This window comes from Chrysemys picta, chromosome 20, assembly GCF_011386835.1.
Source record: "Chrysemys picta bellii isolate R12L10 chromosome 20, ASM1138683v2, whole genome shotgun sequence".
NCBI classification, from domain to species: Eukaryota; Metazoa; Chordata; order Testudines; family Emydidae; genus Chrysemys; species Chrysemys picta.
In genome coordinates this window covers 2,723,257-2,736,887 of record NC_088810.1, presented here as the reverse complement: position 1 = coordinate 2,736,887, position 13,631 = coordinate 2,723,257, and the positions used below count along the sequence as shown (strand labels likewise).

Genomic DNA, 13,631 nt, shown 5'->3' with positions numbered 1-13,631 from the left:
GCCGTGGGTTGACCCAGAGGAAGCCAGTGGCTATGCCTGTAGCATCTATGAGGCTAGTTCTAGCTCCACACCAATCCTGCAGAGGGGAGGGTGTCTCTTCCATGCTTTGGGTCTCTCCTTACAGCGAGCTGTCCGGATCTCTCTCCCAGCTGTGTGACTCCCAAACTGGTCTCTGCCCAGTAAATCCCACATCATAGTCCAGGAATGCCTTGGTGTCCAGGTGCCAAAGGGCACACCCCAAATCACTGACAGATTCTCCCTTTCCTTGTCTGCTTGATTCCACTCAGGATCCAATCCAGAGATCGCTGTGGGGCACCCCTGACAGAGGCATGTTCCCTGTGGTACCATGTATCCGTCCTTCTAACCCCTCTTGGCTTTGCCTTGGAGCATCAGGCCAAGGAAATCCAGCTTGGAAGCCTCACCCCAGACATTTATTTGGGCAGCTCACACAGGCAGATTGCTTCAGCCAGCCGAGCTCTGGCCATCCCCAGTATGAGCTCCGGGCGTGAAGCCGGGTGGCCACATCTCTCCACCTGCACTGCCCTATTTCTGCTCTCAGAGCTCAGGGGAACACTTCGATTGTTAGGGTTGGTCATTTCCAACCACCAAGCAGCCCTCGGACCTATGGTACCTGCCCCTTAAGCCTTGTCAGCCAAATCTACCAGCCGGCATCCCACCTTGGTCACACCAGGGTAATTTTTGTGGTTCCCCAAGTACATCAGACCCCTAGGCCGCTGGTTGCGTGCCAGGTTACCACAACACAGATGCCAGCACTGTAGGTGCTTTACCAGCTAGGCCTTGTCAATGTGAGCCCTGCTGGCATGGGCGGTGGGTGAATGGCTGGCTTGGGGAGGCTGGACCTCCAGCCCCGCCCCTTCTGCCCAAGACCCCACCCCTTCCAGACCCACTGGAACCCAGCCCCAATTGTGGACGCTGGTCCCTGCCCCACATCCCCAGTCACCCCCTCATTGTGGCCTCTGGTCTTTGCCCAAGGCTAGCACACCCTCCCCTGCCCCACCCGAGCCAGGCACCCGTGCAGCACCAGCACCCCCCAACCCTGGACAACCGGGTGGCCCTAGTCTTCCCAGCCTAACCCATGGCTGTCCCATCCAAAGTCCCCTACAGCACTGAATCCCCTGCTCCGCCCCAGGCCCTGCCCCCACACAACTCTCACCCCATCCCGCCTCTTCCTGCCTCTACCCCCGCACCCAACCCCATCCCACCCCACCCCACCCACCCCTTCGTCCAAGCCCCTGCCCTTCCTGTTCCTGCCCAGTTCTGCCCCTCTCCTGAGCATGCCCTGTCCCCACTCCTTCCCCTACCTCCCAGTGCCTCCTGCATGCTGGGGAACAGCTGATCGTGGTGGGTGAGAGGCGCTGGGGAGGAGATAGGGGGAGGAGTTGATTAACGGGGCAGCAAGCAGGCGGGAGGCGCGGGGCTAGAAGACTTGGAGCTGGCTGCCAGTGGGTGCTGAGCACCCACTCATTTTTCCCCCATGTGTGCTCCAGCCCTGGAGTACCTATAGAGTCGGCACCTATGGCTATAGGAGAAGAGGGCCCAGCCCCCAGGACACAGGGGATAGTGTCCTAGTGAAAGTTTCCAATGTGACAGCAGAAGCCCAAGTCATGTACCAGGGCATGGTGTTTGGTACGTCCCCCCAGAGGTGACTGTGTACCCAGAGGCAGTGACCGAAGTACCAGCAGTGCTGCAAGGCTCTGAGAAAAGAGGGAATCACCGTGACAGACTGAACATGGGACTGAAACACACATGGGAGAGAGAAGCTCTTGGGCAGGAGCTGGGCTGAGGAGCAGGAATCTGTTACCTGGAAACGGCAGGCAGCCTGGAACCTGTCGGGAAATTACCTTGATTTCTTCTCGTCTTGGGACCATGACCTGAGGAGCACAGGGCTGACAGAGCACTGGCCCGAGACTGGAGATGAGTGATCTGTGATACTGGAACCATTGTGGATCCCCTTCCGCCACATGGCAGAGTTACGCAAATAGCTGCAAGAAATGGTAAGGAGAGGCCCTGTTTGTGTTGAATGACATTACCATGAGGGATGCATATCTCTTTCCTAGGACTGACAACACTCTAGACTTGTGGGGAAAATCCTGCTTATTCTCCTTTCTGGACTTGACCAGGGGCTACTGGCAAGTAGAAGTGGAGGTGCACTCCAATGATGGACTGAAGTTGGCATTAACACTGTAAGAAAATAAGAAAGGCCATATGGGTTGAGACCAAAAGTCCATCTAGCCCTGTATCCTGTCTTCTGACAGTGTCCAATACTTCAGAGGGAATGAACAGAACAGGCAATCATCAAGTGATATATCCCCTGTACTCCCTGCCCAGCTTCTGGGAAACAGAGGCTAGGGACACCATCCCTGTCCATCCTGGCGAATAGCCATTTACGCACCTATCCTCCATGAACTAATCTAGTTCTTTTTTTAACCCTGTTATAGTCTTGGCTTTCACAACATCCTCTGGCAAGGAATTGAACAGGTTGACCGTGTGTTGTGTAAAGAAATACTTCCTTTTATTTGTTTTAAACCTGCTGCCCATTAATTGCATTTGGTCACCCACTTGTTCTTGTGTTATGAGAAGGAGTAAATAACACTTCCTTATTTACTTTCTCCACACCAGTCATGATTTTACAGACTTCTATCATATCCTCATATCTCTTTTCCAAGCTGAAAAGTCTCAGCGTTATTAATCTCTCCTCATATGGGAGATATTCCGTACCCCTAATAAATTATGTTGCCCTTTTCTGAACCTTTTCCAGTTCAAATATATTCATTTTTTGAGATGGGGTGACCAGATCTCCATGTAGTATTCAAGATGTGGGCGTACCATGGATTTACATACAGGCAATATGATATTTTCTTTCTTATTATCTATCCCATTATTAATGATTCCCATCATTCTGTTTGCTTTTTTGACGGCCGCTGCACATTGAGTGGATATTTTCAGTGAACTATCCACAGTGACTCCCAGATCTCTTTCTAGGGTGGCAACAGCTAATTTAGACCCCATCATTGTATATGTATAGTTAGGATTATGTTTTCCAATGTGCATTACTTTGCATCTATCAACACAGAATTTCATCCACCATTTTGTTTCCTAGTCACCCAGTTTTCTGAGATCCCCTTGTATCTCTTTGCAGTCTGCCTGGGACTTAACTATCTAGAGTACTTTTGTATCATCTGCAAACTTCACCGCCTCTCTGGTTGCCCCCTTATCCAGATCATTTATGAATATGTTGAATAGGACTTGTCCCAGTACAGATACCTGTGGGACACCACTATTTTCCTGTCTCCCTTCTGAAAACTGTCCATTTATACCTAGCCGTTGTTTCCTACCTTTAGGTACTTACTTTTCCATGACAGGGCCTTCTCTCTTATCCCATGACAGCTTACTTTGCTTAATAGCCTTTGGTGAGGGACCTTGTCAAAGGCTTTCTGAAAATCTAAGTGCACTCTATCCACTGGATCCCCCTTTTCTACATGCCTGTTGACCCCTCAGTGAGTTCTCTTATATTGGCGAGGCATGTTGACTCTTCCCCAACAAATTATGTTCATCTCTGTGTCTGATAATTCTGTTCTTTACTATAGTTTCAACCAGTGTGCCCAGTACTGAAGTCAGGCTTACCGGCCTGTAATTGCTAGTATCTCCTCTTGGGCCTTTTACAAAAATTGGCATTGCATTAGCTATCCTCCAGACATCTGGTACAGAAGCTGATTTAAATTACACGTTATATATCACAGTTAGTAGTTCTGCAATTTCACATTCATGTTCCTTCAGAGCTCTTGGGTGAATCCCATCTGTTCTCGGTCCTGGTCCAAAATCTCCTCTATTGACACCTCAATCTGGGACAGTTGCTCAGATTTGTCACCTAAGAACAATGGTTCAGGTTTGGAAATCTGCCTCACAACCTCAGCCGTGAAGACCAATGTATAGAATTCATTTAGTTTCTTCACAATGGCCTTATCGTCCTTGAGTGCTCCATCAACCTCATCCTGCACCAGCCCCACAAGGGATCCTCTTCCTGGGCACGACAGTGCTAATAAGTGATGGTCACATAAACACCATCCTATACCGGAAATCTACTGACTGCTATACGTACCTACATGCCTCCAGGTTCCATCCAGACCACATCACACGATCCATTGTCTACAGCCAAGCTCTAAGATACAACCGCATTTTCTCCAGTCCCTCAGACAGAGACAAACACTTACAGGATCTCTGTCAAGCATTCTTAAAACTACAATATCCACCTGCTGAAGTGAAGAAACAGACTGACAGAGCCGGAAGAGTACCTAGAAGTCACCTACTACAGGACAGGCCCAACAAAGAAAGTAACAGAACGCCACTAGCCGTCACCTTCAGCCCCCAACTAAAACCTCTCCAGCACATCATAACCTATCCAGAAGGACAATCCCTCACTCTCACAGATCTTGGGAGACAGGCCAGTCCTTGATTACAGACAGCCCCCCAACCTGAAGCAAATACTCACCAGCAACTAAACACAACACAACAAAAACACTAACCCAGGAACCAATCCTTGCAAAAAACCCCGGTGCTAACTCTGTCCACATATCTATTCAAGGGACACCATCATAGGACCTAATCACCTCTGCCACACCATCAGGGGCTCATTCACCTGCACATCTACCAATGTGATATATGCCATCAGGTGCCAGCAATGCCTCTCTGCCATGTACATTGGCCAAACTGGACAGTCTCTGTGGAAACGAATAAATGGACACAAATCAGACGTCAAGAATTATAACATTCAAAAACCAGTCAGAGAACACTTCAACCTCCCTGGACACTCAATTACAGACCTAAAAGTCACAATTCTTCAATAAAAAAATTTCAAAAACAGACTCCAACGAGAAACTGCAGAACTGGAATTAATTTGAAATGGGCCATCCTGATTATCACTACAAAAGTTTTTTTCTCCTGCTGATAATACCCCACCTTAATTGATTAATCTCGTTAGAGTTGGTATGGCAACCCCCATCTTTTCATGTTCTCTGTATATATATATATATATATATATATATATCTTCCTACTGTATTTTCCACTCCATGCATCTTATGAAGTGGGTTTTAGGCCACGAAAGCTTATGCCCAAATAAATTTGTCAGTCTCTAAGGTGCCACAAGTACTCCTCGTTCTTTCAGCATCCCGATTATCCAGTGGCCCCACTGGTTGTTTAGCAGCTTCCTAGGGACCAGATGGCATTCACCCAAGATTTCTGAAAGAACTCAAATGTGAAATTGCAGAACTATTAACTATGGTTTGTAACCTGTCCTTTAAATCGGCTTCTGTACCCAATGACTGGAAGATAACTAATGTAATACCAATATTTAAAAAAGACTCTAGAGGTGATCCCGGCAATTACAGACAGTAAGTCTAACATCAGTACCGGGCAAATTATTTGAAACAATAGTAAAGAATAAAATTGTCAGACACATAGAAGAACATAAATTGTTGAGCAAAAGTCAACATGGTTTCTGTAAAGGGAAATCACGTCTTACTAATCTATTAGAGTTCTTTGAAGGGGTCAACAAACATGTGGACAAGGGGGATCCAGTGGACATAGTGTATTGGATTTCCAGAAAGCCTTTGACAAGATCCCTCACCAAAGGCTCTTACGTAAATTAAGTTGTCATGGGATAAAAGGGAAGATGCTTTCATGGATTGAGAACTGGTTAAAAGAGAGGGAACAAAAGGGTAGGAATAATGGTAAATTTTCAGAATGGAGAGGGGTAACTGCTGGTATTCCCCAAGGGTCAGTCCTAGGACCAATCCTAGTCAACTTATTCATAAATGATCTGGAGAAAGGGGTAACCAGTGAGGTGGCAAAGTTTGCAGACGATACTGAACTGCTCAAGATAGTTAAGTCCAAAGCAGACTGTAAGAACTTCAAAAAGATCTCACCAAACTAAGTGATTGGGCAACAAAATGGTATACAGATTTGGTCTCCTCATCTCAAAAAAGATTTACAGGCATTAGAAAAGGTTCAGAGAAGGACAACTAAAATAATTAGGGGTTTGGATCGGGTCCCGTATGAGGAGAGATTAAAGAGGCTAGGACTTTTCAGCTTGGAAAAGAGGAGAGTAAGGGGGGATATGCTAGAGGTATATAAAATCATGAGTGGTGTGGAGAAAGTGAATAAGGAAAAGTTATTTACTTATTCCCATAATATAAGAACTAGGGGTCACCAAATGCAATTAATGGGCAGCAGGTTTAAAACAAATAAAAGGAAGTTCTTCTTCACGCAGCGCAGAGTCAACCTGGGGAACTCCTTGCCTGAGGAGGTTGTGAAGACTAGAACTATAACAAGGTTTAAAAGAGAACTGGATAAATTCATGGTGGTTAAGTCCATTAATGGCTATTAGCCAGGCTGGGTAAGGAATGGTGTCCCTAGCCTCTGTCTGTCAGAGGGTGGAGATGGATGGCAGGAGAGAAATCACTTGATCATTGCCTGTTAGGTTCACTCCCTCTGGGGCACCTGGCATTGGCCACTGTTGGTAGACAGGATACTGGGCTGGATGGACCTTTGGTCTGACCCAGTGTGGCCGTTCTTATATTCTTATGTTTTAAACCTGCTGCCTATTAATTTTATTGGGTGACTCCTAGTTCTTGTGTTATGAGAAGGAGTAAATCACACTTCCTTATCTACTTTCTCCACACCAGTCATGAGTTTATAAACCTCTATCATATCCCCTCTTAACCGTCTCTTTTCCAAGCTGAAAAGTCCCAATCTTATTAATCTCTCCTCATACGGAAGCAATTCCATGCCCCTAAACATTCTTGTTGACCTTTTCTGAACCTTTTCCAATTCCAGTATATCTTCTTTCGAGATGGGGTGACGATCTCAGCTGAATTCTTTGCTGGATCTGCAAAGCAGGGACTGCACACCCCCTCGGCCCTTTCCCCACTGCACTTCCCCTTCCCCTGGCCAATGGGGGAAAGGGCCTGGCCCAGGAAGTGGCTGGGCAGTGGGAGCCGCAGGGCAGGAGGGAGCTGAAGAGAAGCCCCAGGAACTGTGGGCAGAGCTGCATTTGGAACAGGCGGAGCGTGCGACATCAGTGCTGGGTGCAGGTTCCTGAGGGACTTGTCAGGGAGCAGCAGCAGCTGGGCAGGGAGCCAGGGCACAGAGACACTGACTGAGCCTGGCCAAGTTCCTGTTTGCTGGACTAGAGACTGGACTGGCGAGGGCACCTCAGGCACTGAGCCTGAAGAGCCCTGGCTGTCGGCGGGACTGCCCCAGGGACTCAGACAGGAACCGGCCTGCAACCACTGCATCTCACTCTGCACTGTAACTGTTTCACCCTCTGTCCCTAGGGTCTCTGCAGCCTTCCCCTTTCCGGTCAGCCCTAGTAAAAACGTTTCCCTCAGCCATGTGTCTGAGTGGTTACTGGGACCCAGCAGGCATGGGCGGTGTGTAATGAAGGCAAGGAAAGGCATTGCCTTCCCATATAGACAGGGGTGGCCCCGTTCACCCTGCTCATCCCAGGCTAGACCGCCTCCTACCTGCATAGAGCCTGCTGGGGCTGGTGTCGCCCAGCGCTCGGGGGGCTCTGGGGTTGGGGCTGTACTGCGGCGTGCTCCGGGGGGGAGTGAGGTGGCTTGGCGGGGTGCTGGGGCTGGTGGCTCGGCTGGGAGGGGTGGCCGCAGGAGGCTTTGGGTGGGGCAGCCGTGGGTTGACCTGGAGGAAGCCAGATGCTATGCCTGTAGCATCTATGAGGCTAGTTCTAGCTCCACACCAATCCTGCAGAGGGGAGGGTGTCTCTTCCATGCTTTGGGTCTCTCCTTACAGCGAGCTGCCCGGATCTCTCTCCCAGCTGTGTGACTCCCAAACTGGTCTCTGCCCAGTAAATCCCACATCATAGTCCAGGAATGCCTTGGTGTCCAGGTGCCAAAGGGCACACCCCAAATCACTGACAGATTCTCCATTTCCTTGTCTGCTTGATTCCACTCAGGATCCAACCCAGAGATCGCCGTGGGGCACCCCTGACAGGCATGTTCCCTGTGGTACCATGTGTCCGTCCTTCAAAAACCTCCTGGGCTTTGCCTTGGAGCAGCAGGCCAAGAAAATCCGGCTTCGAAGCCTCACCCCAGCCATTTACTTGGACAACTCACACAGGCAGATTGCTTCAGCCAGCCCAGCTCTGGCCATCCCCAATATGAGCTCCAGGCATGAAGCCGGGTGGCCACATCTCTCCACCTGCACTGCCCTATTTCTGCTCTCGGAGCTCAGGGGAACACTTTGATTGTCAGGGTTGGTCATTTCCACCCACCAAGCAGCCCTCGCACCTGTGGTTCCTGCCCCTTAAGCCTTGTCAGCCAAATCTACCAGCCGGCATCCCACCTTAGACACCAGGGTAATTACTGTGGTTCCCCAAGTACATCAGACCCCTAGGGCGCTGGTTGCGTGCCAGGTTACCACGACTCGGATGCCAGCACAGTAGGTGCTTTACCAGCTAGGCCTTGTCGATGAAAGCCCTGCTGGCATGGGCGGTGGGTGAATGGCTGGCTTGGGGAGGCTAGACCTCCAGCCCCGCCCCTTCTGCCCAAGACCCCACCCCTTCCATACCCACTGGAACCCAGCTCCAATTGTGGCTGCTGGTCCCTGCTCCACACCCCCAGTTGCCCCCCCATTGTGGCCTCTGGTCCTTGCCCAAGGCTAGCGTACCCTCCCCTGCCCCACCCAAGCCAGGCACCCGTGCAGCCCCAGCTCCCCCCAACCCTGGACCAGCCTTCCCGGCCTAGCCCACAGCTGCCCCACCCAAAGCACCCTGCAGTGCTGAACCCCCTGCTCCGCCCCAGGCCCTGCCCCCACACAACCCCTTCATCCAACTCTCACCCCATCCTGCCTCTTCCTGCCTCTACCCCCCACAGCCCACCCCACCCACCCCTTCCCCTAAGCCCCCACCCTGCATCTTCCTGCCCAGTTCTGCCTCTCTCCTGAGCATGCCCTGTCCCCGCTCCTTCCCCTACCTCCCAGTGCCTCCTGCCTTCTGGGGAATAGCGGATCGTGGTGGGTGGGAGGCGCTGGGGAGGAGGTAGGGGGAGGAGTTGATTAACGGGGCAGCAAGCAGGCGGGAGGCGCTGGGGTAGGAGAGGAGGAGCTGGCTGCCAGTGGGTGCTGAGCACCCACTCATTTTTTCCCCATGTGTGCTCCGGCCCTGGAGTACCCATAGAGTCGGCACCTATGGCTATAGGAGAAGAGGGCCCAGCCCCCAGGACACAGGTGATAGTGTCCCAGTGAAAGTTTCCAATGTGACAGCAGAAGCCCAAGTCATGTGCCAGGGCATGGTGTTTGGTACGTCCCCCCAGAGGTGACTGTGTACCCAGAGGTGATGACCGAAGCACCAGCAGTGCTCCAAGGCACTGGGAAAAGAGGGAATCACCGTGACAGACTGAACATGGGACTGAAACACCCTTGGGAGAGAGAAGCTCTTGGGCAGGAGCTGGGGTTGTGGAGGAGGAATCTGTTACCTGGAAACGGCAGGCAGCCTGGAACCTGTTGGGAAATTACCTTGATGTCCTCTTCTCTTGGGACCATGACCTGAGGAGCACAGGATTGACAGAGCACCGGTTCGAGACTGGAGATGAGTGATCTGTGGCACTGGAACCATCTTGGATCCCCTTCTGCCACACGACAGACTTACGCAAACAACTGAAACAAATGGTAGGGAGAGGCCCTGTTTGTGTTGAATGACGTTACCATGAGGGATGCATGTCCCTTTCCTAGGACTGACAACACTCTAGACTTGTGGGGAAAGTCCTGCTTATTCTCCTTTCTGGACTTGACCAGAGGCTACTGGCAAGTAGAAGTGGAGGTGCACTGCAATGATGGACTGAAGCTGGCATTCAACACCGTGAGAATATAAGAACAGCGATATGGGTTGAGACCAAAAGTCCATATAGAGCTGTATCCTGTCTTCCGACAGTGGCCAATGCTTCAGAGGGAATGAACAGAACAGGTAATCATCAAGTGATACATGCCCTGTCCCCCATGCCTAGCTTCTGGGAAACAGAGGCTAGGGACACCATCCCTGCCCATCCTGGCTAATAGCCTTTGATGGACCTATCCTCTATGAACTTATCTAGTTCTTGTTTGAACCCTGTTATAGTTTTGCCCTTCACAACATCCTCTGGCAAGGAGTTCCACAAGTTGACTGTGCATTGTGTGAAGAAATACTTCCTTTTGTTTGTTTTAAAGCTGCTGCCCAATAATTTCATCTGCTGATCCCCTAGTTCTTGTGTTATGAGAAGGAATAAATAACACTTCTTTATGTACTTTCTCCACACCAGTTATGATTTCATAGACCTCTATCATATCCCCATATCTCCTTTCCAAGATGAAAGTCCCAGTGTTATTAATCTCTCCTCATATGGCAGCTACTCAATACCCTTAATAATTTTTGTTGCCCTTTTCTGAACCATTTCCGATTCTAATATATCTTTTTTGATATGGGGTGACCAGATCTGCATGCAGTATTCAAGATGTGGGCATACCATGGATTTACATAGAGGAAATATGATATTTTTGTCTTCTTATCTATCTCTTTCTTAATGATTCCCATCATTCTGTTTGCTTTTTTGACTGCCGCTGCACATTGAGTGGATGTTTTCAAAGAACTATCCACAATGACTCCAAGATCTCTTTCTAGAATGGCAACAGCTAATTTAGACCCCATCATTGTATATGTATAGTTCGAATTATGTTTTCCAATGTGCATTACTTTGCATCTATCAACACAGAATTTCATCTGCCATTTTGTTTCCTAGTCACCCAGTTTGTGAGATCCCTTTGGAGCTCTTTGCAGTCTACCTGGGACTTAACTATCTAGAGTCCTTTTGTATCGTCTGCAAACTTCACCACCTTTCTGGTTGCCTCCTTATCCAGATCATTTATGAATATGTTGAATAGGACTTGTCCCAGTGCAGATCCCTGGGGGACACCACTATTTTCCTGTCTCCCTTCTGAAAACTGTCTATTTATACCTACCCTTTGTTTCTTATCTTTTAGGAAGTTACTTTTCCATGAAAGGACCTTCTCTCTTATCCCATGACAGCTTACTTTGCTTAATTGCCTTTGGTGAGGGACCTTGTCAAAGGCTTTCTGAAAATCTAAGTGCGCTATATCCACTGGATCCCCCTTTTCTACATGCTTGTTGACCCCTTCAATGAGTTCTCTTAGATTGGTGAGGCATGATTTCCCTTTATAAAAACCATGTTGACTCTTCCCCAACAAAGCGTGTTCATCCATGTGTCTTTTAATTCTATTCTTTACTATAGTTTCATCCAGTTTGCCCAGTACTGAAGTCAGGCTTACCAGCCTGTAATTGCTAGGATCACCTCTTGGGCCTTTTAAAAATAAATGGCATCACCTTAGCTGTCCTCTAGACATCTGGTACAGAAGCTGATTTAAATTATAGGTTATATATCACAGTTAGTAGAATTTCACATTCATGTTCCTTTAGAACTCTTGGGTGAATACCATCTGTTCCCGGTCCTGGTCCAAAACCTCTTGTATTGACATCTCAATCTGGGACAGTTCCTCAGATTTGTCACCTAAAAAGAATGGCTCAGGTTTGGGAATCTCCCTCACATCCTCAGCCATGAAGACTGATGTAAAGAATTAATTTAGTTTCTTCGCAATGGCCTTATCATTCTTGAGTGCTTCTTTAGCATCTATTATCCAGTGGCCCAACTGGTTGTTTATTCCTGCTTCTGATCTACTCAATTTTTTTTATTTTACTTTTTATGTCTTTGGCTAGCTCTTCTTCAAATTCTTTCCTTCCCAATTATATTTTTACACTTCACTTGCCAGAGTTTGTCTTTTCTATTTTCCTCAATAGGATTTAACGTCCACTTTTTAAAGGATGCCTTTTTGCCTCTCGCTGCTTCTTTTACTTTGTTGCTTAGCCACGGAGGCTCTTTTTTGATCCTTTTACTATGTTTTTTAATTTGGGGTATACGTTCAAGTTGAGCCTCTATTAAAGTGTCTTTAAAATTTTCCATGCAGCTTACAAGGATTTCAATTTTGACATTGTACCTTTCAATTTCTGTTTTACTAACTTTCTCATTTTTGTGCAGTTCCCCTTTCTGAAATTAAATTACTGTGGTGTTTTCCCTGCCACAGGGATATTACATCTAATCATATTATGGTCACTATTTCCAAGTGGTTCAGCTATATTCACCTCTTGGACCAGATCCTGTGCTCCACTTAGGACTAAATCAAGAATTGCTTCTGCTCTTGTGGGTTCCAGGACCAGCTGCTCCAAGAAGCTGTCATTTAAGATCTCAAGAAACTTTCTCTCAGCATCTCTTCCTGAGGTGACATGTACCCAGTCAATATAGGAAGAGTTGAAATCCACATTATTATTGAGTTTTTCATTTTTATAGCCTTTATAATCTCCCTGAGCATTTCAGTCACTATCACAATCCTGGTCAGATGGTCGGTAATATATCTCTACCGCAATATTTTTATTATTAGAACATGGAATTACTATCCATAGAGATTCTATGGTTCAGTTTGGTTCATTTAAGATTTTTAATTCATTTGATTCTACGCTTTCTTTCATTTATTGTGCCACTTCACCAGCAGAACGACTGGTTCTGTCCTTTTGATATATATTGTACCCTGGTATTACTGTGTCCCATCGATTATCCTCATTCCACCAAGTTTCTGTGATGCCTGTTACATCGATATCCTAATTTAATACGAGGCACTCTAGTTCACCCATCTTATTATTTAGACTTCTAGCATTTGTATATAAGCAGTTTAAAATTGTCACTTTTTAGCTATCTGCCATTAAACGATGTAATTGAATGGGTCTTGTTTTCATTTGATTTTTTCTTATCGGATCCTACCCATATTTTATCATCTTCCATCCTCTCCTCCTTACTCAAACATAGAGAATCTCCATTAACAGATCCTCCACTTAGGGACGTCTCTGTCCGAACCACATGCTCCTCTGCACCTGTCTACTTTATCCCAGCCCTTAATGAAAAAACTGCTCTACAACCTTTTAAATTTTATGAGCCAGCAAACAGAGCCTTTTAAAATTTCCTGTCATGCCTTTTGGATTCTGTAGTACCCCAGGAATGTTTCAAAGGCTGACGGATGTTGTGCTGGCAGACCCGTGGAAAACATCTTGCCTAGTGTATGTTGATGGCACCATTGTCATTGGGAGGCTGTTTGTGGAGCACTTGCAGAAGCTGGGAGCTGTGCTGGAGAGGCTACACCAAGCCAACTTAAAGGTGAAATCAGCAAGCTGCAATTTTTCCTGTGACACAGTAAATTACCTGAGGCGTGTGATCTCAGGGGACAGAGCGGGATTGGGGCTCAGTTGCAAACCAGCATGTTTGCAGGCTGCCTGATGTCACAGTAACTGGGGGTGCGGGGGTTCAAGATGACACAGTGGGGCCATTGATCCCAGGCACAACCCAAATCCTACCCTCAGCAGCTTTCTGAAAATGTTGTGTAATGTTCCACTGGGTATTGTTTGTGCGTGTGAAAAAGACTAGCTGGAGTGCAGGCAAGAGACAGAGAGATTCAGGGGCATAGCAAGGAGCCTGCAAGCACAGTGTGGCCCCGAGGAGGCCAG

General features: G+C 47.9%; 2 protein-coding genes across 3 annotated transcripts in view; both read right to left on the bottom strand.

Annotated features, from left to right (window-relative positions):
- LOC101947108 (interferon-inducible GTPase 5-like) overlaps positions 1-13,631 on the bottom strand; it is a 370,729-nt gene that overhangs the window by 148,110 nt on the left and 208,988 nt on the right. The gene's annotated exons all lie outside the window — the stretch shown is intronic.
- The window catches only part of LOC101947742 (interferon-gamma-inducible GTPase 10-like), a 54,017-nt gene that overhangs the window by 2,768 nt on the left and 37,618 nt on the right, over positions 1-13,631 (bottom strand). The window contains exons 4-5 of the mRNA XM_065573948.1: positions 9,551-9,691; positions 1,863-2,003 (exon numbers count right to left, since the gene is read on the bottom strand). Of these exons, the coding sequence (XP_065430020.1) occupies positions 1,863-2,003; positions 9,551-9,691 (282 nt within the window). The remainder of the gene's footprint in view (positions 1-1,862; positions 2,004-9,550; positions 9,692-13,631) is intronic.